Source organism: Parasteatoda tepidariorum, chromosome 3, assembly GCF_982258835.1.
Source record: "Parasteatoda tepidariorum strain Cologne lab strain chromosome 3, Ptep-v5.0, whole genome shotgun sequence".
Classification (NCBI taxonomy): domain Eukaryota; kingdom Metazoa; phylum Arthropoda; class Arachnida; order Araneae; family Theridiidae; genus Parasteatoda; species Parasteatoda tepidariorum.
The window spans coordinates 40,449,424-40,475,783 of NC_141757.1; the positions used below are offsets into that span (position 1 = coordinate 40,449,424).

The 26,360-nt window shown below is 27.9% G+C and overlaps 2 protein-coding genes across 5 annotated transcripts in view; one reads left to right on the plus strand and one right to left on the minus strand.

Moving 5' to 3' along the window:
- Positions 1-2,729: 2,729 nt before the first annotated feature.
- Positions 2,730-22,307, plus strand: LOC107442667 (bifunctional purine biosynthesis protein ATIC). The gene is made up of 17 exons (XM_043057765.3): positions 2,730-3,283; positions 4,471-4,597; positions 5,212-5,288; positions 6,716-6,782; positions 7,432-7,520; positions 7,595-7,673; positions 7,767-7,854; positions 9,117-9,507; positions 10,818-10,903; positions 10,985-11,074; positions 11,155-11,283; positions 12,328-12,420; positions 12,872-12,945; positions 19,080-19,188; positions 20,255-20,314; positions 20,397-20,492; positions 21,956-22,307. Exons 1-17 carry the CDS (start codon positions 3,262-3,264, stop codon positions 22,073-22,075), a joined length of 1,797 nt encoding a protein of 598 aa, XP_042913699.2. The 5' UTR covers positions 2,730-3,261; the 3' UTR covers positions 22,076-22,307.
- Positions 22,308-23,129: 822 nt separating this feature from the next.
- Positions 23,130-26,360, minus strand: part of LOC107442665 (uncharacterized) — a 48,046-nt gene continuing 44,815 nt past the window's right edge. For all 4 annotated transcript variants that reach the window (XM_016056288.5, XM_016056289.4, XM_071178527.2 and 1 more), the window contains one exon: positions 23,130-26,233. In XM_016056288.5, coding sequence (XP_015911774.3) covers positions 24,647-26,233 — 1,587 coding nt within the window. In that variant the 3' untranslated portion in view covers positions 23,130-24,646. The remainder of the gene's footprint in view (positions 26,234-26,360) is intronic.

The window sequence follows — 26,360 nt, forward strand, 5'->3', positions numbered from 1 at the left end:
TTTTTTTTTAAGGAACAAAATTTTGGTCGCTATATTGGAATGAATGATTCCGTTCAGATGTTCTAATGAGAGTTTATATAATATTGTGTTGATTGAACTTTGTATCGGTCTACTAAAAAGCGTAGACATATCAAAAACACACTTTCTTTGCTTTATTTTTCAGGTGTATGTATATATTTATATTAATTTCTAAAATGAAAAATTTTAATGGAGAAAGTTTTTTTTTTTTTTTAATGGCGGGCACTTGGAACTATTGCCCATTAGCCACAGAAAGTGCCAGAACTGCTAACTCTCTTTTCGTTACCCAGTGGACACCTGTGGCGAAGCCACGGCGGTGGAGCAGCGTCGCCCTCGTCGCACTACCATAACCCGTTTATAGGGTAGGTCACATTCACACACAAAGGAGAAAGGACATAGAACACAGAAAGAGAGAAAGAATCATCCATGCCTTGCCCGGGATTCGAACCCAGAACCTTTCTGATGCAAGGACAGTTCCCTGCCCCCTACATAGGCCGGTCGGCAAATTAATGGAGAAAGTATTTATAAATTTGATTTTGTCATAAATTTGATTTTAACCTCACTTATTAGGAATTATAATGCCTAGCTTAATACAGACTCTTTTTTTTTTTTTTAAGGAAATGCAGAAAAAAAAGGAGGGAAATTTTTTCCCTGCAGCTGGAAAAAGTTAAGTGTTGTCTCAACACGATTTGGTATCGACTATCGTTGACTGAATAGCATAACAAAAAAAAAAATAGATGGTTACCTTCCTTCCAGGATTGACGATATATTAGACACTCTATCAAGGAATAATTGGTTCTCGACATTGAACCAAAGTAGTTACTGACAGATCGAGATACATCCTGATGACCGCGAAAAGACTGCTTTCACTACGAGACAAAAATGTTGTTAGTTTAAGGTGATGCTATTCGACCTTCGTAACGCACTTCAAACCTTTGACCATCTTATGGAGACGGTGAGTTCAAAGTTATTTCCTTGAAAGAAGTCTAGTCCGAGAATGAATTCGTCATCAAAATCAGCCACGTATGCCACATGATGGTAATTGGCATCTCTGAATGTAATCTTAAAGTGCACTGATCCGTGAATCTTAATTTTGCCTCTGATCTATAGTGCAACGCCGGTCGGAGTTCAGCTGAATTTTTCACCTAGTTTCCAAACCAAATCTGATTTGATGATGGTGACGTTGGCTCCAGTATCAATTATCATACGACATGGAACTCCATTAGCATGCGCACTGAAAATCCACTGTCTCTACCATTCAATTATGAAATTTTCAGAATGAGGCTTCATAAGTTCTGGACTCCTCCACCCCGCGAGATATCCACAAATTAGCTTTCCTGTTGAGCTGGAGCGTTACCTACACCATCCTTAATTATCTGGCAGATTTTTACGTACATGACCAACCTTACGGCAGCTTCAACATTGAATTTATTTTCTTCTGCTTGTCCTGCTTTCTCTGGAACTGCATGTCTCTCACAAAAGACTCAATCATTTAGCGTTTGATTGCCTGGCTGATATTGTTCTGATGAAGTGGCGGCCCTTCTGTCTATGAGGCTTGCTGAACTGCTTCAATCTTATCCCATATAGCACAAAATCATCCAGTGGATAGTAGACGTAATCGCAAACATCCACGAAAGTCCATGTGGTCGCCAGGTGGACGTCTACTGGACATCCATATTTGATCCAATTAATGTCCAGTAGCCGTTCATCAGACATCTATCATAGCTTTTACGTGGATGAGGTATGGATAATTTGATCCATAGCTTATCCAGGGATGGACGTCTCATAGACAGCCACATGAATTTCACGTGAAAGACACGTAATCCACATGAAAGACGCGTAACGAGCCTGCTCTTTGTATATCATTCATATGAGCTCTGTAATTTAGTATTTCTCATTTTTATGCCCGAAATAAACGTAAGAGTGTAAAAATCAAATTAAAAACCATTAATTTTTTTTATTTTTAATCTTACATCTCTTGAGGATGGATAGTTGACTAAATGTAAAAAATAACAAGCTTTCTAAAACCGGAAGAAATTTAGAAATTTACGCGTTATTTTACCATTCATAAGAGTTTTCTGTAATTTACAAATTCTAATTGGTTGTGAGCGTAAAATAAATTTAAGAAAATTAATATCAATATATAAATAAAGTGTAATGTTTGCTATGTTTTGAGTGTTATTCCTTATTTGGCTATATTGGGTTGATCGAAAATTGCTCTGAAGTCGAAGACATTTAGAAAATGGTTGACTCTTGGTAAAGCAATATCAGCAGGTCATTCTTCTTATAGGGCTAAAAATACCACAAAAGAGTAAGATTTATTGTCCTAATTTCTAAGATTTGTTTTGTCTAAATATTTTTGTCATATATTTATGTAAACAACTTGAGAGTTCGTTGTGAAATCTGCATACTGCATTACAGTCAAGAATGCTATACTCTATAAGAAACCCTCCACAAATGCCTTTTTTCAATATAATTTTTGGACTCTGTCTTGCTGTGATGCCTATTAGATGTATGTACGATTTTTTTATTGATCCTTTCTTGAGTTTTCCACGAAAATGTGCAAGACGCGTTTGTTTCTCTACTTTTGAACATAAGTGTAGATAATTCTACAACCATGCGTATGTAAATAAGTGTTAGAACTAGGCAACTCTTTAAAGTGACGACACACCTAGAAAAACAGAACAAATCTAAAAATTTCAGCATGAAAAGAGGTTTTGAGTAGAAAAAGCAGGGTCTTGAAAAAACATTATTAAACATTACGACCTCTCGCAGCGGCCTCCATAAGACTGAAGAAAAAGTGTATTTTGTACAAGTTAGGTGGCAGCACCATAGTCATCATGCAATTTTGGATTATAAGAATGAATTTTCATACTCGTTAATGGCAACATCAATTTAGTGGCGCTTTTATTTGTTTTCTTTTTAAGCGCAATTTGTTTAAAACGTCATCCTTGGATTCTTAGGTTTTCTTTGTAATTTTGCAATTTTAAAGTAGCTGAGTGATAACGTAACAGATTAAATTTGTCTCTTCTTCAAAGGTCAGATAACGTATGATATTGAAACACTCTGGTTTGATAGCAAGCACTCGAAACTTTACCTTTATCGCTTTATCAATTGCCTCAGAAATTTCTTATCATTCGCCTGGCCTCTTATCTTACAGCTTTAAATCTATTTCTAAAGTTTTCTTTCCTTAGTTTTACGTTTTCAAGGAAGGTATTTTTGATATAATTGTTCCCTGGTATCATGGCTTCCTCTAATCATATTGGTAATTTATTTTTTACTACTTTCTTTAGTAAATGAAACTAGGATATATAAATTTATAATTAAAAAAATAATTTTATACCACCTATTAAATCTTATGCTAATAGAAATCATCCTTGGCACGATATTTAATTACAAATATTGCTTAATTAGTACTTGATATTGGTAATAATACTGACTCTACTTGATGTTGGTAATAATACTCTTTAAATTTATTTACAAATATAAATTTAAGCAATATTTTGTAATTGATCAGGTATTTTAAGTCTCTTCAGACAATATAACTATTTAGTGATGTTATAACAACTAAATACTACTTTCATAATTGGCCCTAATGTAATTTTATACACTTATAATTGCTGCACAATTTTAATAAATCAATTGGATCTTGTTTCGATCCTACAATTAGAAATTGTTTAATTATGGTACTTTTTCATATTTTAATTGGAGATATTAGGAGAATAGAAAAGTGAAGGATCTCTTGTATCTTAAAAAGGACAACTTCAATTTTAGAAGACATTTAGCTTTGTAAAAATAAATAAGAGCATTATTGAATTAGAGATTTATGTTATATGTTTTGTATTTTTAAATTAAGTATTTAAAAATACAGTTTTACCAATAGAAACATTTATATATTTGAAAGAAATCTTTAATTATGAAAATTATTTAACTAAACTCTATCTAACAATAACTTTGCATAATTAAAGCACTAGTGCATTCAAAGATAGCTGCTATAAGGTAATTTTTAATTATTACTATGTAGTTATGTTGAGAAAAATTGTAAACAGTAATAGTTATTAGCAGTTTTTTCTATAATTTAAACCTGAGATTGTTTCTCAAAATACTAATTCATAGTTTCTATTATGGTTCTGTTTTATTTCACTTAACTGTTTTTTAGAATTTAAAGTTTCTAAATTAGTATTTATAAAGACACTCTTTTCTTTGAGCTTAGGCAAAGACAATGTATTTATCTCTGTTTAAGCTCAGAATAAGTTGGCAACTCTTAAAGAGAACAATATTTTCATTTGTCTTTTTATAGTTTTTTTTTCATTTTATGCGGAGAATGTTTTATCTATAATGAAATATTAGTAGATATAAATATTGATCTTTATATTGTATAAATTTTTTACCATTTATTTGGGCTGTAATAAAACTTTCCTATTTATATATATTTTTTGCAATTTCATCTAGCAATTCTTAGTGTCTCAGATAAATCTGGACTTCTCCCATTTGCTAAAACTTTAGCATCAGTTGGATTTCATCTTGTTGCATCTGGAGGGACAGCAAAGGCTTTAAGAGATGCAGGTTTAAAAATTAGGTTTGTAATAGTAGTTTCCTATTGTAATTTCATTTTAAAATAAAGAGTAGTTTTAATTGGCTATTGTAGTATGATCTTCAGACATGTAGAATTTTGTGAAAAATGAAATTAAATGGTTTGCTCTTGTAAAATGCTTGCACGCTTTCCATTGCACGGAGCATGAAACTCCTTCATAAACCTGCAATTTGCAGAATTCTGCAAATTTGTATTGTTGCTATATATTGTCACTCTTTGCTTACAGAAGTAAAAATTAAATACTTAAAAAATATTAATTTCCAACCTGATTTTAATTTTCATATTTTATACTTTGTAGTAACATGTGATAAAATGCAGGTAGATGATTTGTTTAAACTTTCTTCAGGAAATCTAAATTAAATACACAAGGATTATTGTAATAGGTAATATGTTGTATAGTTAAAAGATGCAGTATGTAAAAATATTTTTTTGTCTTTTCTATAGCTTGTTATTTTACTTAATTTTTTTATTTGGAGTAGCTTTGTTGTCTTTCTTTAATATTTATGGTTAAACTTTTGAATCAAAATTATTTAATTATTACATTTTCATTTTATGATTGGTACCAAAAAATAGTTTAAAATGTTGTCCAATTGTTGCAGGGATGTCTCAGAATTAACTGGAGCTCCTGAAATGTTGGGAGGACGAGTTAAAACTTTGCACCCGGCTGTACATGGTGGTAAGTTTCCTTAAAAAAAAATGCTGTTAGTCATTTCTGTACTTTGTGGTTAATCATTTCTATAGTTAGAATAAAACAATTATCTAAATAATTTTTTACTTAATCTTTGAATTTTTTTATGTGGTAAGATGCAATATTCTTAGCTTAAAATTATCATATGACAGTCATATTGAGATATGACAGTATTTTAACAATCTAAAAATTATGGTTTCAATCATTAAGTTAGAATAGCAGTCAAAGGTTTGAGCCCATGTCATTCACTATATCTTTTAGAGTATTTACACCAATAGTAGATGAATTCACACATTTGGGAAATTTGATTTCCTACAAAAAATTATTTTTAATTCTTATTAATTTTAATAATGATTGAAATATAAGCTTCATGAAGTCATTTAACTAATTGTGATTTGTTTATTACATGAAATGTTTTAAATGAATATTATTTAATATAATTTTAAACAACAAAAGATTTAATGATTAGTGAAAGGAAAATTTAAGAAGTTGATTATTTTTTAAAAAAGTTGAAGAAATAATAAACTGATTTCATCCAAATTTTCAGTTTTTCATCACAAGTTCTGTTCCAGATGTCAAAATTTATCAACCTTCCATTTTAAAAATTTTCATTAGTTTAATGAAAAACAAATAATTATTTATTATAACTTTTGTTGCTGTAGTTATCTTTGTTGCTGTAGTTATCTTTTGTTGCTGTAGTTTCTTTGCATGTAACTAAATTGAGAAACGTAATTCACAAGCAGTAAAAATAACATGGAATTTTGACTTTTGGAACCACATTTTACTACTACTCTACCCATTCAGATAATTTTAGGATCAACTGCAATTTGTTTCAAAAAGTTTATCTACAAAAGGTACACTTATAGTAATATTTCAAGCAACATTTATTTTAATGCTTATATAATGCAATATTTAATTTTTTTTAATGTTTATGTGCTAATAATAAAAATAAATGTAATGCATGACAATCCAATTCAAAAGTTGTTTAAGGAATTATTTTTTTTTAAAATTTGGTTTGTGTGTAGGCAAAAGACAAACTTTTACAACTAAAAAAACTATTTAAACATAGCAAGGTTATTTCTATTCTCTTAATGTTAATCCCTTTATTTAAAAAAAAAAATTGTTAGAAAGATTTTTTTTCTTCTTGGAATTAGAAAACTTTTTAGTTTTGTTATTCTTTCATGTCTCAAAAAGTTTAATTTTTCAAGAATAGTTTTTAATACTCATTGTATAATTCACTGTATTTTCATATTTTTGGGTGATTTTCTTTAATGCTTTTTATCGTTATTATAGGGTTTAGTTTAATAATGAAGCCAATATTAAAATTCAATTGTCATTCAGTCTTTTAAACATAATTAACAATATCTTATTTGAATTTTTTTTTGTGCTCTATCAAACCGTTTTCTTATTTTCAGGCATATTATCTACAAAGTCAGATAGTGATATTGCTGATATGAAGAACCGGGGTTACGACTTTGTCAGGTGAGAAAATTTAGTATGGATGTTATCTTATCTTTTTTTTTGGGGAAAAAGATAGAAAAACCTAAAGCTGTTCCTGAATATATCTATTTCATTTATATCATAAAATATTATAATATAGTTTTTGCAATAATGAGTAAAAATGTAATATTTCTTTTCATCTAAACATGTTTTCAAAAAAAAAAAAAAAAAAAATTAATAGATTAGAATATAATTTATTCATTATTTTTCAATGTTGTAACTGAGTTAAAGCTTTGACTTTTTCAGTCTATCACTTTCAAAATGTCGACATGTCTGTGAACACCAAATTTAACATAGTTGAATATATATGTAATTAATTATTATTTTCTTTTTATAATTAAAGAAAAATTACAGGGTGAGATTTATATATTGTGTCAATTGAATAGATTTTTTGTTACTCTAAGTAAATTAATATTAGTGACATTTTTTAAAATAATATAAATACTACTGTTAACATAATGAGAGATTTTAAAATTAGTCTATTTTAATAAAAAAATTTACTATATATTTTTCATCTAACTTCATATTTTGTCATTGGTGTTCCTTTTCATATTTGTTATTTCTTTTATTTCTAAGTTTAGTGAAAGGGAAATGATGTATAACTGTTATGAATTTTTACATTTCTTTGCAGTGTTGTTGTTTGCAATTTGTACCCATTTGTTGCCACTGTTTCAAAGCCAAATGTGACAGTAGCTGATGCAGTTGAAAATATTGATATAGGTAATACAATTAATATTTTATATCAAAAGTCAAGAAACTGTTAGCTATTTCCAATAAGTTATATATATTTATAGGTGGAGTGACACTTTTAAGAGCTGCTGCAAAAAATCATGATCGTGTTGTCATTGTTTGTGACCCCACAGATTACACCGTGTAAGTTCATTTAAATGTTTATATGTATATATATATATATATATATATATTGATGTCATATATTTATTTATGTATTTTTATATATTTCATTAGAATTGGAGATATTTTGGAGAAAAAAAAGACTCTTGATGCTATTTTAAATGAAGATTCCCTACCACTCAGAAGACGTTTAGCTTTGAAAGTAATAAAAAGTTTAATTTTGTGCATAAATATTGTTTAAGATGTTATTGTCTATTGATTAAACTAGTAACAATATAAAATTACTTAAAAATAGTTTAAAAAATAATGTAAAAATAAAATAAAATTGTGTGTTTAAAAATAAAAAAAAATTGTGTGTAAACACACAATTTTATTTTTACATTATTCTTTAAACTATTTTTAAGTAATTTTATATTGTCACTAGTTTAATTTTATTTTAATTTAATTTTATTTTTACATTATTTTTTAAACTATTTTTAAGTAATTTTATATTGTTACTAGTTTATATAATTTGAATTTGGTTTTAGCTGCCTTGTGCACTGTTCCAATTTGAATTAATGTAGTAATGGTTATTTATTATTCATACCTCCTGTTTAATTATTTTAACTTAAGAATTTGAATTTATGTTTCGATTGTCTATTGATTTTAATTTGTTATCTTCATAATCTAATATGATAATCTATTATGATCATATAAGATGCATAATCTAATATGTATGTGTGCTTAAACTTTCTTTAAACATAGTTTGGTTATTACATTCAGTATACTTCCTATTATCCAAGCAATTTGGTGTTATGACAACCTTAAATGAGCAAATTCCATGAAAAATTCAAAAAATGTCAGTTTTTTATGCTTTATCATGTAGAAACTGTTTTATTTGCAATTGTCGGTTTTTGAACTATTTGTTATTGACAAAAAAGTATCTATCATGGCAGTGAATATGAAAGAAAAAAAAAGTTGAGGCAAGGTAGAATTTCATTCAAATAAAGAAATTATGGAACAAAATCATTTTCAGAAAATTATTCTAAATCTTTTTACCAAAATGCCCTGTAAACTGTTTCCCCATCTAATAACATAGGAAAACCAGTTTTCGCCATGCTTAAAGAATGAAAGTCAAAATGTGACTCTATGTGCGAGATTAATATTTGTAGCTGTATTCCGTACATGTAATATTTAATGAGATATTCTCTTAGATTAAGATGACACATGTAATCTAGTGTAAACTGTATTAATTTTATTTAAGTCTATATGTGTATAAACTTTTATGGTTTATATATTTATAATATGAATTAATTTGATTAATATAAGTTCTTTTCGTTATATACAGTGTTATAATATATCATTTGGTTAATTATAAGTTATGATTAGGTTAATATTAGTTTCATATCTGATATGGTTTTACATGAGTAATTTTTAATTTAGTTAATAGCTTAAATGATCGATGCTGACATTTTGCTTTTGCAGGCTTTCAATCATACTGCCGAGTATGATACTGCTATTTCCAGTTACTTCAGGGGTGAATTCAGCCAGGGAGTGTCTCAATTAACGCTTAGATATGGCATGAATCCCCACCAGAAGCCAGCTCAAATCTTTACAACAGGCGACAAACTTCCCTTTAAAGTTTTAAATGGATCTCCTGGATTCATCAATTTATGTGATGCTTTAAATGCATGGCAATTGGTATCTGAATTGAGAAAAAGTTTAGATTTACCTGCTGCAGCTTCATTTAAACACGTCAGTCCTGCAGGTGCTGCTGTTGCTGTACCTCTTACTTCCGAGGAAGCCAAAGTTTGCATGGTAGATGATTTATATGAAATATTAACTCCAGTATCAACTGCTTATGCCAGGGCAAGAGGTAATTTTTCTTTTTAAGAAGTTAAAATCCCTTTTTTGTTTTTAGTTTTATAAAAAAAAAATTTATGTGTTTCTTTCATTTGTGAACCTCTCTCATTTAACTTTCTTTACTATTATCTATAATTTTTAAAACATTGTTAGTTTCTTGCAAATTTTTAATAATTGTTAAACTTTTAATAACTAATAATTGTAAATTTTTAAGTATAACTTCTCAAATAAAAAAATTTTTTTCTTTGTTAACTTAAGATAATCTATCAAAGTATTTCTGGTTATCAACTATTTATATGAGTATGAAATTGCTAGCAGTTAATACTTCTTTTTTAAACGAAATATCATCTAATGCTGTTGTTATGTGAAGAAAACTACTATGAAGGAGTAATAGAATTTAAGAATATATCTAGGATCACTAGTTACAGAAACTAATGAGATTAAGCTGGAAATCAGAGCAAAGATGGATGCAGGCATTATTACTCTTTACAAAAATAGTTGATCTAGCTGTGTAGGCATTAAACTTAAAAGTCTTAAGTATAATGTGATAATTTAACAAATTGTGCTATAGGGATCTGAGACATGGTCTTTAACAAGAGCAATTCTGATCTTTGAAGAATATAGAGAAAGAATATTTTATGGAAGATTTTAGGCACAATTTGTGAGGACCAAGACAAATAAAGAAATTTATGGTAAATATAAGGAACCAGATACTGTAAAAATTATAAGAATAAAAAAAATTCTAATGGTTTTGACATATTTTAAGATTGGACTGGGAAGTGTTAAAGAAAAGCAGGATCTAAAACCAGGTAGCTGAAAACCAAGATATATAAGTAAATTTTTCCCCCCAATACCCACCTGGGGAATGACTTACATTATACGGACATCTGAAGGGCAGATTTGTTGTCCACTCTTTCAGGGGCACCATATTTGGTGTGCCAATGTTGCTCACACAGTAAGGACAGATAGTACAGAGAAGGAAAGAACATCCATGCCTTGCCTGGGATTCGAACCCAGAACCTTTCTGATGCAAGGGCAGTTCCCTAACCCATACACAGGACGGTCGGCATAGCTAAGTAAATAAAAGGAGCAAATAGAAGAAGACTTGAAATGACTTAAAATTATCAACAACCAAATTATAATGTTTAAGAAATATAACTGCAAGAAAACAAATTACCAACTGCATCTAACAGACAATAATCATACAAAATGATATGGTGATAATTATGGGGAAAATTTACAGTCATAAATATTAATTAGATTTAAAATTTCCTTATTATTAAAGTTTATATTCATTATCTGTATTTTTCCTAAACTTTATAGGTGCTGATAGAATGTCGTCTTTTGGAGATTTTGTAGCACTTTCAGATAAGTGTGATGTTGTAACAGCAAGAATAATTTCTAGAGAGGTTATTATCTCCTTATACTTCTTTTTTTTTTATTCATCATTATTTTTGTTGCTCAACAAGATTGTTTTTATATTTGATTAGGTTTCAGATGGTATTATTGCACCTAGTTATGAGCCTCAAGCTTTGGAAATTCTAAAGAAAAAGAAAAATGGAGGCTATTGTGTTTTAGAGGTACTATAATGTAACTAGATGTAAGTAGAGTATTTTAAACAAATATCTGCATTTTAATAAAACTCTAAATCTTATTTCAGATGGATCCTTCTTACATTCCATCTGATCTTGAAAGTCGAACATTGTTTGGCTTGGCACTTTCCCAAAAAAGGAATGATGCTGTCATAGATAAAACTGTGTTTTCCAATATTATTTCCAAAAATAAAACAGTAAGTCTCAATTTTGTTTATATTAATTTCTACTAAGATGAAAAGGTAATTTACTTTTCATTATCGAAGCTTTATGAATAAAAGCATTTGAACCGAATACATAGTTAATAACATTTTAATTATTATTATTATTTTTTTTATAACGGCAGGCACTGAACTTTTTGTTCTTCGCCATAGAAGATGCCGGAATTGTTACTCATTTAGCGTTACCCAGTGGGTACCTGTGAACCAAAGTCACGGAGGCGAGCAACGTTACCCACGCCATACAGCCACAAACCCGTTCATAGGGTGGGCCACATTCACACAACAGAAGACAACACGGAGAGAGAAACACCCATGCTCAGAGCGGGATCGAACCCGCGGCCGTTGGCTCCGCAGTCAGACACGCTAGCCACTCGGCTACCTGGCCGGCACATTTTAATTATGAAGCCCTTATAGTTTGTGAATTTTTTTTTACTCATTTAGTTTTACATCCTCCTTTCGAAACTGAACTAAAAGTGCTCCTTCCCCCAAAAAAACTATTTTCTCGGAATATTTTTATTTCTAGGCTGTGACTGAACGAAGCTCGTTAAATTTTTTTTTGTCATATTTATGGGTAGTGCTCTCTTGGTTGTGGTGCTTTTGAACTAGACTATGTGACTGAATATTTTCCGATATTAATACTGTTTTGGTTAAAAGTAAAACTCACTATTTTTTTAAAGCAAAACATTTTGTTAGCAGTTTCTAGATTTGTTTAATAGGGATCTAATACTTCTAACGATTACGAAGCCATTGGCGAATGTTTATATTGGGTTCTTGCCATGGCTGTTTCAAGCAGCTTATCTGAGAGACTTTTCCAGATTATCATCTTGTATGTAGCCATCCTCTCTTTTCCTTCTGACTTATGAATAGTTGTTTTTACGAGCCTTATGACTAAAGGTAGATAAAGTAATTTATTAGTTTTGTAAAGCAAATAAAAATGTTACTTTTTATCTAAAATTTAATTTTATCCATATTTCCACTTTAGAATGCTTTGAATAATTACTAAAGTTAATTTTTGTTTAGATTCCATCTAATGGTGTTACAGATTTAATTGTTGCTACTTTAGCTGTGAAATATACACAATCTAACTCTGTTTGTTATGCTAAAAATGGACAAGTAAGTGTAATGATTCTTTTTAAGTCTGTTATAAAATATTGAATTACATTAATATCAAAGTAATATTAACTATTTCGAAAATATGAATAGTTTGTGTGGCACCACGTAACCTTTAAGATTGCTATGATAATGAATCTGATTTTTCACTAATTGGCTACTTCTACTGCCACACTACCTCTGTAGTGACATTCCTCTATTTAAAAAAATTTAGATCAGTGTTTTTTAGATTATTGAAATATTTTAGTTATTTTTCAAGGTTATTCTTTATAGTTCTTTTCTCTCTTTATATTTTCTTTGAATAATTTTCTAAAATTGTCATATCATATATTTAAAATAATTTAGCATATTTTTTATAAGCAAATAACATATTTTTGTTTTTAATGAAATTAAGATTTAAGTTTTATGCCTTATATTCCATTTGTAAAATTCTATTTTTTTTTTAATATTAAAGGTTATTGGTACTGGAGCTGGTCAACAGTCTAGAATTCACTGTACTAGGTTAGCTGGTGACAAAGCCAATCTCTGGTGAGCAAAATGTACAATAGAAACTATTTATTGTGGGTTTTAGTGCAAAAAGTTACCAAGTATGGAGGAAGACAGCTCAAATCAATATACAGCTTTAGACAGTAAACTTTTTCCTAAAAAAAAAGTGACTGGTTTATACGACCAAGATAGTTTTGCTAATTATGTCATTTACAAACCTTGGTAATTTTTAGCCATATGTGTGTCTCCATAAATTCATTTGTGTAATATTGAATATATTACTGTTAAAAATGGAATTTGCTTTAGATTAGTATTTTTTTTTTCTTTTAAAAATTAGTTTTTAATTAAGATGGTTGTATATTTCAGATCTGTTTTATTCTGTAAGATACGATGAATTGTTATTTTAATTAAAATCAAAGAAAACTTTATCAAATATTTAATTTAATTTATTTAGTCAAATATTTAATTGAATGCAGTTAGTAATATGATTTTACATAGGTTGTTTTCTTAAGGAGTTGATTATTTTGCATTCAAATTAGCTTATCATAATATTGAGTTAAGAAATAAACAGACATAATTTTTTTTGATGCCTAAATAATTCAAATCCTACAAAATGCGCAAAAAATATTCCGCAAAAAATACACAAGCAAAAACCTTGTAAAAACTGGTAGTTCTAAATAAAATAAGAAGTGTTATATGCGTCTAATGCTAAAATAGATTTAAGTATGATCTCAAAGCATTTTCCATCATAAGATGGCTGTATATAAAGCAATATTTTAAAGAAAGTATTAAATATACAGGGTGGCCACCCACCTGGAAAACCTTGAAAACCGGGAATTATCAGGGAATTTTTTTTATACTGGAAAAAACCTGGAAATATCAGGGAAATTTGGATAAAAGCCTGGAAAAATCAGGGAATTTTAAAGAAAAGCTGGGATTTTTTTCTTAGATAATTTTTTTGATTTCACTAATTTAAATTATTTAGTAATTTTCTAAATTTAAATTATTTCATCCATTATACCCATTTTTTTAAAACAGAAATGTATCGCCAAACAGATGAAATATCATCAACTTAGCGATACTTTGCTTGCATCAAAATTTGCTCCATTACAGCTCTGCTAAACTAGAATGTCACATGAAATTCTCTCACGGTTGCTAAACGAATGTAGAAATCTTTGACGGCTATGGGACTGTGCAATTTAGGAAAGATTCTGGTGGAGGTGGAAAAAGGGATTAGGATATTAGCTTCTGTTTTTAAATTCTGTCCTTGGACTGAATCCATTTATGGCTCAAGTTTGTTCCGATGCTTTAGTAGTAATTTTTTTCTATTTTGACTAAATATTTTTGTATTTTTAACTTTATAGAATTCTCCAAAAATTAGTTGGTTATAATTTAATAATAATAAATTTTAAATCACACTCTTTTTCTGAAGGCTTTTCTACTGCCATTCAAAGAAATCTGTGAATTATTTTTTCTTACCAAACCAACCAATCACACATTTTTTTACAATCGCTAACAGCAATGTTTGTCGCCAAATCGTTACAATTGTTGCATTAATGCTATTTTTTTCTATTTCATTTTAACCTTTTATAGCATATTCTAATTTTAAAAAAAAGTTTTTTTTTTAGGCACCAACTATATATTAATATTTAATTTTACTCTTTTTTTGGTCAATATATGATTTTTGATTCAAAATTTTGTACCAAAACATTAAAAAATAAATAAAAAATCTTGCCAAATTGTCAAAATAAATTATTTTTTTCAAGATGATATGTTAAAAATATAGCATTTTGAATAAAATATTTCATAATATAGACACTTTTCTTGTACACATCCTATACTTTATAATAGGAATGCACAACCTTTTTGAGTGAAGGGCCACTTGAACAGCAGATTGGCTAACGAAGGGCCGCACGTATTTAGACATGTTAATGACAAATGTAGTAATGTTTATTTAAACATTAGCGTTCTATTTTTTTATCAATAAACTTAGTAATATATTTGTAAAAAATTAAAGGTGTTCCATTATTAGAATTAATTCAAAAATAAAAAAATTATACTTCTTTTTACAAAAAAATTGCTATTTTTATCATATAAACAATAGATTTATCAAAATAAATAAACATTGAACAAAAGAAATGTTTTTTTTTATCATATCATGCAATAAGAAAATTCATTTTAGAATTAAATTCTAATAAATAAAAAAAAAAACTGCAATGCCCACAGAATGAAAGTAGGAAAAAATTTAGTCATAATTAAGTAATATAAATTCAAATTAAATATTTTAATTGAAGAAAATTTACAGGTTTTAAACAAAGGCCTAAAATAAAAACAAAACTGTGATAGTTCAAAATAAAATTCAATGCTTATTTTGTAATGTACTTTATTATTTCATTTTATTAATTATTAGATTTTTTATATCGTAAACATTTTCCTTTTTTTTATCGAAAAAGATCACTTAAGCAACAAAAAATTGAAATCTAAACTACAAACAATGAGCAGTTTAAAAATTCACGTTTTTCGCCATTTTATGAATTTCTCAAGTTGCAATAACATTGCATTTAAATTAGGGATGTAACGAGTATTTGGCACCTTCTGTGAAAAATTCAGTTGGTTGAATGATCAGTCAAATATTCGGCAGAATACTTTTTAGAAATGTATTTTTCTACGTATTTTTTATTTTTGAATTTTTATAGATATGCATTAATTTAAAAATAAAAAAAAATTATAATCAGCAAGTCAATTTTGTCATTTCGTTACTTGGAGAATTGAGAAGGATTTTTTTTACATTTTTTGCTGTTTTTATTATATCTAACATTTTAACAGAACGTCTCATACTATTGATTTATTATCACTCTTTCCCTGTACTGTAATATAAATAACCAGTAACTTAGAAAAGTGTGATTTTCAGTATTAAAGTTTTGTTTCAGGAACGAAGAAAAATTAGTTTTTTCTGTTTTTCTTTTTTAGGCATTTTTATTATGACTCCGCATTTTTTTTATAAATAAAGTTACTAATAAAATTTATATTATAGCAATTTTTTTTTCTTCAAAAATTATGGCAATGAGAAAAATTTAAATTGAGATTTTCAGCTTAAGAGTTTCATTTAAAAAATTAAGAACGTTTTTTCAAACTTTTCATTTTTTGTTTAAATAAAAAAAAAATTTTTTTTTAGACGTTTTTGTTATAACGCAGTAATTTTTAATAGCATTTCTGTTGACTTAATTCTTTTTTTCCTGACTTTTTCTGGTAATTTGAAAACTGAGATGTTCAGCTTTAAAATTCTCTTTCTAAAATTAATTATTAAAATTAAATTATTAAAAATTTCTAAAATTAAGATTGACTTTTATGTTCTCTGTTCGCTTTTCGACATTTTCAAAAACGTTCTTGATTGGCCTTATTTTTTAGAGTTAATTTATGAATACTTTTTTCCAGGGAATATTATTCTGAGCATTGAAATTTTAGTTTCAGAGTTGCTATGCTGCTAAAAGATTTTGCTATTTGGCCCCAAGTGTACGGCGCTCAGTCGATTTTTTTTCTTCCTTTTATTTTGCCGAATATTTGGTTTTTGACCAAATCACAATTCATTACCACATTCGACCAAATCATATTCGTTGCGGAAAAAAAAGAAAGAAAAATAACTAGGATTTACGATAAAACTGCACCGAAATACCGTATCAAAAAGTAATTAATTAATTGCGTGATAAACAATCATGTGCCGTAATATCATAGTTAAATAACTGATCGTCAAAATCATGTGGAAAAGTATAGAAATAGTTGGGGGAAAAATTACTTATATTTATGCTGAACTCAGCACGAATAAAGCGTGTCAAATGCACGATTTAAAATTTGCATGTCGTAATATAATAATTTGAATTTTTTATAATACGTGGGAACGCATAGCAATAACTGCCGAAAAAAAATGTTGAAAAAAAGGAAGAATTGCAAAAAAGAGATAAAAATTCACTTAGATTTAAGATGAAATCGTCACAAATAAAGTGCACCAAAAAGTGATTTTTTAAATGGGCGATCTGAAACTTGCGTCGTAATAAAAATTCGGCATTTTCGAAATCACGTAGAAAAACGGAAATAACTGTTTAAAAAAAAATCATTTATATTTACGATAAAATCGTTTTAAAGAAAGCTCATTAAAGAATCTGTAAAAATTGATTGTGTCAAAACGTGATGACTTAAAAGTGCGATTAAAAATTGCCATTTTTAAAAAACATTTCATTGTGTTTAGAAGCTCTCGCGGGCCGCACTTCAGTAGTCGAAGGGCCGCATTTGGCCCGCGGGCCGCAGGTTGTGCACCCCTACTTTATAAGAAAAAAAGAAAAACCTGGAAATTTTAAGATTTTTATCTGGAAAACCTGCAAAAATCAGGGAAATTTGAAATCTGATTTGAGTGGCCACCCTGATATGCATCATTGAAGTTTTTTCTACCATAAAAACAAATATCCGTAGTAATTTTTATTATCTTCTACTTTACTTTATTCTTAGTTGCCCTTGAAAACATTCCATCTTTTTGTCTGTCTTTATATTCTTCACCCCTCTTTTTTTTTTCTTCATCAGATATAGCTTTTATCGCCGTTCCATTTTCATCCTCTTGACTATTTTATAACCGGTGTTGAACATCCAACCCAATTTTTAGTGCACAACTATCAAAGTTCAACTCTATAGTCTTGTAATTTTGAACCTATTCTAGAAAACTCCTAGATCAAACATTGGGACAAACTAGCAGCCTTTGTGGAGGATTTTTTGAGGGAACTAACCCACATTTGCATTAAATGGAGAGGAAAACCTTCCGCTTATTGTCTGACAGTAAGGGGATTCTAACCCATGATCTGTCTACTACTGAGAATATTTTATGTCAGCACTGTCGTTGGTGCAAGCCGGAAGCAGATATTGTATCAATCAGTCAATGCTGGGATTTGAACCTTAGTCACCTTATTGGGAGGCGAGTGTTCTATTCCATGAGTCACTGCTGCTCCCTCAATAAGGAAGAGTCCTATTGATTGTAATAAATATTTTACTCTGAAAATTTGGCACAGCATAGCCACATCTGATATTTTCTTAGAACGATACTTAGTAAATATTCAACTTCAAATGCAAAACTTCAGGCTGTCAAACCTTTGTGTTGCATCCCTTTGTGATACATAGTGAATATTCAACTTCAAATGCAAAACTTCAGGCTGTCAATCCTTTGTGTTGTAATTCATGTTTGTGAAATAAAAAAAAATCTTTATTGCAAAATCTTTTCAGGTTTAGAAATATATCTTCCAAGTTTTAATTAACCTGTAAGATTTTGAGATGATTCCTATAAAATTATTTTTTGTGAAGGCAATTTTGTGATACTGTGTGTTGATGATAGTGTAGCTCATTTATAATAAAATTGAAACCATAAAATTTTGAATTATAAATGATAAAAAATTGAATTTAAGCTTACTAATATTTATTTTATTTACATGGAGAAAAAAAAAGCATGTATTCTTACCCAGGTGTATTTTTACAATCTTAGACACCTAAAAAAATCATTGTTTGCATTCAATATTTTAGTAAAATGTTACATGTTTTTTTTTTTAAAAAAAAAGAAAGATCATTACTTTTGGAGGTAAAAAAAAGATTTAATGTCTGCAAAAATAAGATATTATGAATAGCGTACTAGTTTCCTTTCCATAACATGTTGGCTATTAAAAATAGACCCTTGCTCCCACATGCCTTGTTTTTTCAACAAATAAGTTTTTGACTTTTTTTGCTCTTATTTCAAAACACATAAAATATTTTTTGTTGAAAAAAAATTACATTGTCCTTTTCATTTTTTTTTTATTAATTCACATTTTTTACCCCTAATATTAGTGAATAATTTTCCGTACAAAATGTAGAAAAAAAAATTAGTTATCTTTTTTTAAGTGCAATAGGTTATTTTTGAGAACGTTTTTAAAATATAAGATAATAAATAAAAATAGGATGCAAATTACATTTGAAAGCATATTAACTACACTTATTTATTTCTTCAGGAATAACTACGACAGAAATGTAGCTAAATGCTATGTGTTTATTCACCTTTTTGAGTCAGTTTGGTCATTTAAAAAGAACTCTTTTTCATTTTTGGAAATAAGTTTTAACCTTTATTTCATATTTTTATTGGTGAATTGTATTTTTTATATTTTTGATAGGTGGCTTCGTCATCACCCTAAGGTTCTTGGCATGGAATTTAAAAAAGGAGTAAAGAGGGCAGAGATTTCTAATATTATTGATGTTTTTGTTGGTGGCACTTTTGGAAAAGTAAATCTGAGAAATTATTTGCTACTTAATTAAAAGATTTTTTATTTTCCCTTTGAAAATATATTTTTTGATCTTATATTATTATTTTACTTCTATTGTTTTCCAATTATACTAATTTTACAAGGCACTCTTTTATTTTAAAGCACTCCCTCTATTTTTACTGATTATTAAATTTTAATTTAGTATAGACTTTGGTTCTTGTCTTGTAAAAACCACTATTATATATATATTTTTAAGCTAAGAAAACAATCTTCAGAATTGTATAGTAGAGCGCCGATTATCCGAACATCCAATTATCCAAACTATGTCCGAATGTTTCCCCCCCAAGTTTAGAATACTTTTTAACTTATCAACAATTTTTCTAAATTTCTGAACCAGTAGATCTTCCGGATGATAAGATGCCAGGTTATGCAGCAGAAGAGATAGAAGACTGGTGTCGAGACACTGAAAACGTTCCAGGATTTCAAATTTTAAATGATGATGAAATTGTTGCCGAAATTTTGCATGAAATTCGGAACTCCACAGAGGAGGAGGAAGAAGTAGGTGATCAAGTTTAAGATAGTGAACCTTTTCATATAGAAGAATACAATGCATTAGATATTGCAATAAATTGGCTAGAACGTCAAAATGATGTTGATCCAGTTCAATTGATTTATTTAAAAAGAATAAGGGATATGGCTGCTCAAAAAAGAGCATCTTCTTTGAAACAAAAGTCTTTGCTGGATTTCTTTTGCAATAGAAAATAAAGAAAATGTGGTTAAAACCAGTAATTGACAAAAAAAAAATCATAAAAAAGCTGAAATATGATAAAAAAATTCAAAATGGAAAAAAAGTTTTTAAAAAAATAAATAAAAAAATTTACAAAAAAACCCCTTTTAAACAGAGTTATTTTAGATAGTACTGCTATTCCTAAACCTGGAAAAAGTGTGAAGGGAAGTAAGATAATGCCTAAGAATTTCCTTTCCCTATTTTAGTGTTGCTTATTTTGTTTTTTTGTGAATTTTAACAAGAGACTATATTTTCAATTGTTAATATTTTACTCTCTTAATAAACCATTTCATTTTAGGATATGCCCTTAGAGATCTATCAAAATTCCCTCGTTAATCCTCCAACACCTCTAACACAGGTATGTAGCTGAGCACTGGCTTTGAATGCATGTATATTTCTATAAATGAGTATTCATGTTTTGTTAAAAAAATATTTTATAGTCAGAAAAAGAGGAATGGATTAAACAGTTGAAAGGTGTTTCACTCAGTTCAGATGCTTTCTTTCCCTTCCGTGATAATATTGATCGTGCACAACAAGTAAGCATTTACAATTTTGGTTCAAACCTGTTTCTATGTTTTATGATTAAGATTTTGATTACATTGAATTAAATTTAGTTAAGATTAAAAATCACTAAACAGCCCAGGTGTGCATTAGCAGTGCAGTAAAAATGTCATATTTGGAAATGCTTTATCTGGATAATTTAATGGCAATTCACTCATGAAAATTTTATCTTTTCTCATTAATTTTTATTTTATTCAAATTGATAGTGTGATGCTATGTATACTAATCTGCCATTCTTAGCAAGGAAGCAGTGCCTCCTTATTTAGAACAGTAGTTTTATAAGGAAAATGTTATTAAAATCACAAATTTTTTAACAAAAGAAAACAAAAAGCAACTGTAAAGCCAGTACTGTATCAGTACTGGCAAATATTTTTAAAGAGAGAGGGAAAAGATAAAAGACAGCAATTTCCAAATTAGTTTTATGGTTATTTTTTAATATTGATCAATAGTGTTAAAAGTATGACAAAATGATTTTAATATAAAATAATTTTACAACAGTTAAAGGGTATGCCCCTTAACCCTTTAATAGTTAAAGGATTTTTGTTATCAATTACATCTTTATAACGCATTAAAAAGTATCTTTTTATTAATTTACCTAATTTAATGATTAAATTTAAATGATCCTTAAAAAGTAACTCAGAGGAAAAACCCAAAATACTTTTTCAACACCTGAAGTCTTTGTTTTTTCTGTTATTGACTCAGTAGGAAAAAAAAATTCAAAAGCCATACAAGACTGCTCCATAATTATTAGGAATCAAAAATTTCAAATAATTTATTTTATACATTATCTGACTGAATCTTTAAATATTTTTGAAATTATGTTTTATAATATCTACTAAATGAACCAACATGAAAACATTCATAATCTGATTGAATCTTCAAAAATGTTGAATTTCTGTTTTATACGATTTTCTTAATCTCAGTTACTCAGAACAACATGAAAAAAATGTGCTATTTTGTGAAAAATCTATATACCGTTTTTCACCTGCAACTCCTATAGATTTTTAATTGAACATTTGAAAATTAAATAGTAAAATAACTTTTTTTTTAACGAAAAATACTTTAATTCATACCTAGAAATATAATACCTAGAAATATAAAAATTCTCATAATTTAAGTATCCTTATTACATGAAGAGAATAATTTTATATAGTCTGTTAATTATTATCTATTTTTTTTTCAGGAAAGACTAAGTGATTTTAATTTTATATAAAAAAGTTTTTAGAAAAAATTCAAATCTTATTCAACAAATTTTTTTAAAAAATATTTTTGAATAAAAAGTTTTTATATTGTATTTATAGACTTATGTCTTGGTATAATTATGTGCCTCATCAAAAAGATACTTTAAATTGATTTGTTCATTTTCAACAAATGATAATTTTTTAAATGAAATGTATGGTATTTCAATGTAAATTGCTAATTGTTAATGCTATTTCAGAGTGGTGTTGCATATGTTGTCAGTCCAGGTGGTTCTACCAATGATGAAGCTGTATCTTCTGCTTGTGATGATTATAATATGGTGCTAATTCATAGCAATTTACGCTTGTTCCATCATTAATCTCTATCAGCTATACCATAATCTTATCAGCATCTCTAAATATAAATTGGACTTCACATTTGGCACAATTATAGAAATCAAAATATTTTTTTTAGAATTACTCTTTATTACAGTTTTCTAATATTTACTTGAAAAACTAATATTGTTCAATATTTTTGTTAGAAACATATTTTTGATATTTTCCAATTATCTTGTTATTTTTTAAAAAAGTGAATAAAATATTGTTATACTATTGTGTGCTTTTATTTTATAACAAAGTAACAGATTAATTTTTTTCATCCAATTCAACATATTTAAAACAAGATCATGATGGTAAGATTTGTTTTAAAAAAAATCAGATGATTCATTAATTTTATATATAAAAAAAGATGCTATTAGTAAATGAGCACAACAAAATATCCAAATCAGTACATTGCATTCAGTTTTGATTCAATCCTGTTCTTAATGTTTTAAATTTATTTTATATATATATATATATATATATATATTTAATTCCAATATTTTAAATTGCTTTTATTATTTTGTATATGTATGCATGCTTTAAAAGGAAAATAATGAACCAATATTCTAGAAAACCTGTTAATTGGTATCAGAGAATAATGAGTGAAATATATATATATATATTTTTTACAGTTAATATCTCTAATTTTATTATTTCTGATGACAAGTTTTACGAAAATTTAATTGGGGACTTGTGCTTTTTTCATTCAGTACTTTAAAATGATGCATAAAACAGTATTTTTTATAAAATAATATGATTACTTAAGATATAAAAATATTTTAGAATGACTTTTGGTATTGCCTCAGAGTTGATATCTAAGTGAAGAGAGGTTAATATAAGTTTATTTCAGAAATTTACTTAGAACTTGATTCATAATTAATTTCTAAAAATGCACTACGCAGACAAACATAGCCCTAATCATTGTAGTAAATAATAAAATTTAACCAAGATTTTGATGTTGCATGCAATGAGAAAATAATCTTTTATGTTTGTAAATAATAACAAGATGGAAGAGATAAAAGCAATAACAGTTCAAATAATATATAAGGAACATTTATATTAATATTTTATTTAAAGCTTTTAGTATACATCACTGGACATTCATTATCACAACAAAATTAAATACATTTGCAGTAGCAATCAGATAATTTTTTTTTAAAAAATTCATATTTAATAAAGGAAATATCACAAGGCAGTCAATTTAAAAACATTAATCTTATTTAGTGTATAAAATAAGATTACTGCCATTTTGGTTTTGAAAAAAGAGTTGCAGAAATGGATCAAGTTTAAATTATAAAAATGTTTGACTATCTTAAAATATTTATTTTGTTTTAATTACCTAAATTTATCAGACGAAAACAATTTTAAAAAGTAATAAAACAGCAAAATTTTTTTCTGTAATATTTTTAGTATATAACAAATGATGTAAGTAATATTAAGGACACAGTTCTTAAAATAACAAAAAATATATTTTCTACTAAAGTTAACATTGTATTGCATTTATTTATAAATTCGTAATAATTTGTGAATTAAATTGGAAGCTATAAACAAATTTTTTTACATAAAAATTTTTGATCTTCGTTAAAGTAACAATAAGTTACTTTTTTAAAAACAAAAATTCCTAATTAAGGGCACACATATTTTTCAAACCTAATGAAATTCAAAATTGATAACTGCTAATAAACACAATATTTTCATTTATTTTTAAATTTATTCCTTTGAATAAGTGGTGCATGAAAATTTCTAGAATGAAGATCAATACTTTTTCCTCATAAATTACCTATGCAGCTACCAAATCTGATTATTGAGCAATATAAGTAGAGCAACTCAGTATATCATTGTTCTAATAGTAATATGTTGTTTAAAAATTACACATGAAATTATAGATAATCTTAACTAAAAATGTGTAGGAAATTAAAATATTGATAGATTAAGTTATTAGTTAAAAAAGGAAAATTTGTTAATTCAACATATATTAACTTGAATACAGAGACAAATTAGTATTAGATTAATAGTAATAGATTAATAGATTTAATAGTATTAGATTGTTACAAATTAGATTAAAAATATGATAATATTCAATACTTGAGAAAAGATTTTAAAATGCTATATTACTTTTTTTTTAGATAAAGATTTTAGAAGTTTTCTGAGCTTTTTGGTTGAACCTAAGAATATTAACTGAAACAGGTACTTTAGAAAATTGAAGGAAAAATAAAGTTTCAAATTTTACAACAAAAAAAAAAAAATTAAGTAGACTCAATCAATTAGTATAAGATTGTGCAGGTTGTCCGGGATGGCTCTAAATAGGTTGGAGGTACTCCAAACTACTCAACCTTTTCGTATTCTTGTTCAGCAAAGATTTTGCTGATATTAAGAAATAAATACAATGGGCATAACATTACAATTGTCATATACTGTTTCTCAATTTAAAAAATTTCAATACTAATTAAGTAGCTTAGAAATTTGTTCAAAAAATAACATTTAAATAAATAAAATCATATAATGTTTAAACTATGAACATTTTGATAAATTGATTTAAAGCACATTACAAAGATACTGAGTATAAATGGTTATGTACTGTTAAAGGGGGGTTTATTTCTGTAAACTAATTCATAGAAATCATCCAAAACTGCAATATCTTTCAACTTTTCAATAGAATATCGACTACCTCGAACAGTTAGTCTTAAATAATAATCATTTTGTCTACCTTGGTAGTTTCTAAATTCAATCTCTTTCAGCCTAGTGTGCTTAATCAAGTAATTCCTTACTTCATTTTCTTCTTTCAGCAACTTTTTAGTAAATTCATAATTGTATGGAATACTTTTATCATTCAAAGACAAAGTAATTACTTCAATGATGTTATCCTGAGCTTTGTAAAAAACTGTTTCCGCATACTCTCCGGCTTCATTAGGAATACCTAAATACTGTGGATTATATGTACAAGCTATTTTGATTAAAGTTATCCACGCAAGTAAACCCACCTCTTGCATGGCAGGAGAACATCTGGTAGGATGTGCACCAATCTTAGCAATTTCAAGTATTGTCCGAATGATGTAATAACAAGGAGAAATTGCTTTCTTTATATCATTTTCCTTTTTTAACTTCTCAATGTATTTCCAATCACAACAAGTCGCTATCTTAGAGGTTAATTTGTCAAATTGGACACCAAAAATTTTTTCAATTTCTTTAAAATTGTAATCAGAAAAATGCTCCCTTTGTGATTTAATCCATTTAGTGAGAACTTTATAAGCTAAGTCTAACATATCAAGCCTGTTTTCATAGATTACTTCGGAATCTGTTTCAGGTGTTAATTCTACTGGCATGTGTTTTGCAATACTTTTGTCTATAACATTTTCAAGAATTGTTTTTGGGTTGATCATTGTCGGATCTTTCTTATTTTTATTCTTGAGATCAACAAGTACATCAGTAACTGCCCATGGAAGTCCAAAATATGAAGAACCTTCTGTTTTGGATTTACCATAGCTTATCATATACCAGGCGCTAGCTTTTTGATGCATTGCATCAGTAAACACCCCATTCTGAGGTTTACCACCAAACTCGTTAAAGAATTTAAATTGAAAGTCTCGAAAAATGAACTGAATTTCATACTCTAGAAGTGCCATCAAATTCATCATATCATGTCTATTGTCATAATGTTTTGGTGGGTTAATAAAAGCGCCAGCCAGTAACTGCCCCTCATTTTCAAAACCATAGTTTCTTAAGAACATTTTAATTTTGTTAGAGTACTGTTTCAGCATTCGTTCAGCTGATTTCTTGTATTTTTTATCCCAATCTTTATGCTGCAATTCTGAATCCAAGATGTAATCAATTTCATTTCTTTCTGTATCTAACCCTAGCTCAAGTTTTTTGCAGCTTCGAAATAAATGTCCAAGAGCTTTTGTAGACAAATAAGTCAGCTGTTCATTCCATTTTTCCATAAAATCAGGGTACTTAAATGCTCTATCCCTACCTATCTTTATACTTTGACCAGATTTAGCAAAATCTAAAGATATTGAATACTTTTTGGCAAGACGAATGCATTTGTCTGAAAATATGCCATTATTTATATTATCTGCATGGACTAAGTGAGCATTGGCGATTCTACCAACATCATCATTGAAAATAAAATTTCCAAAATGATCTAATTCATCTTTGGGCTGAAATAAAATGAAATTTGTATTAAAATTCTATGAAAAAAGTGAAGAGTTACAAAGTTCATAGATGCAGGAGAGCGTCATTTATCTGAGGTGATAAGAATTGAACATACTTTACACCAATTAAACA

Excerpts from the sequence above, each read along its gene's own strand:
- LOC107442667 (XM_043057765.3), top strand. The coding sequence starts at position 3,262 with ATGGCTTCCTCTAATCATATTG. Across the intron at positions 6,783-7,431 it reads CGGGGTTACGACTTTGTCAG|TGTTGTTGTTTGCAATTTGT; the intron begins GTGAGAAAATTT and ends ATTTCTTTGCAG. Across the intron at positions 19,189-20,254 it reads TTGGTGGCACTTTTGGAAAA|GATATGCCCTTAGAGATCTA; the intron begins GTAAATCTGAGA and ends ATTTCATTTTAG.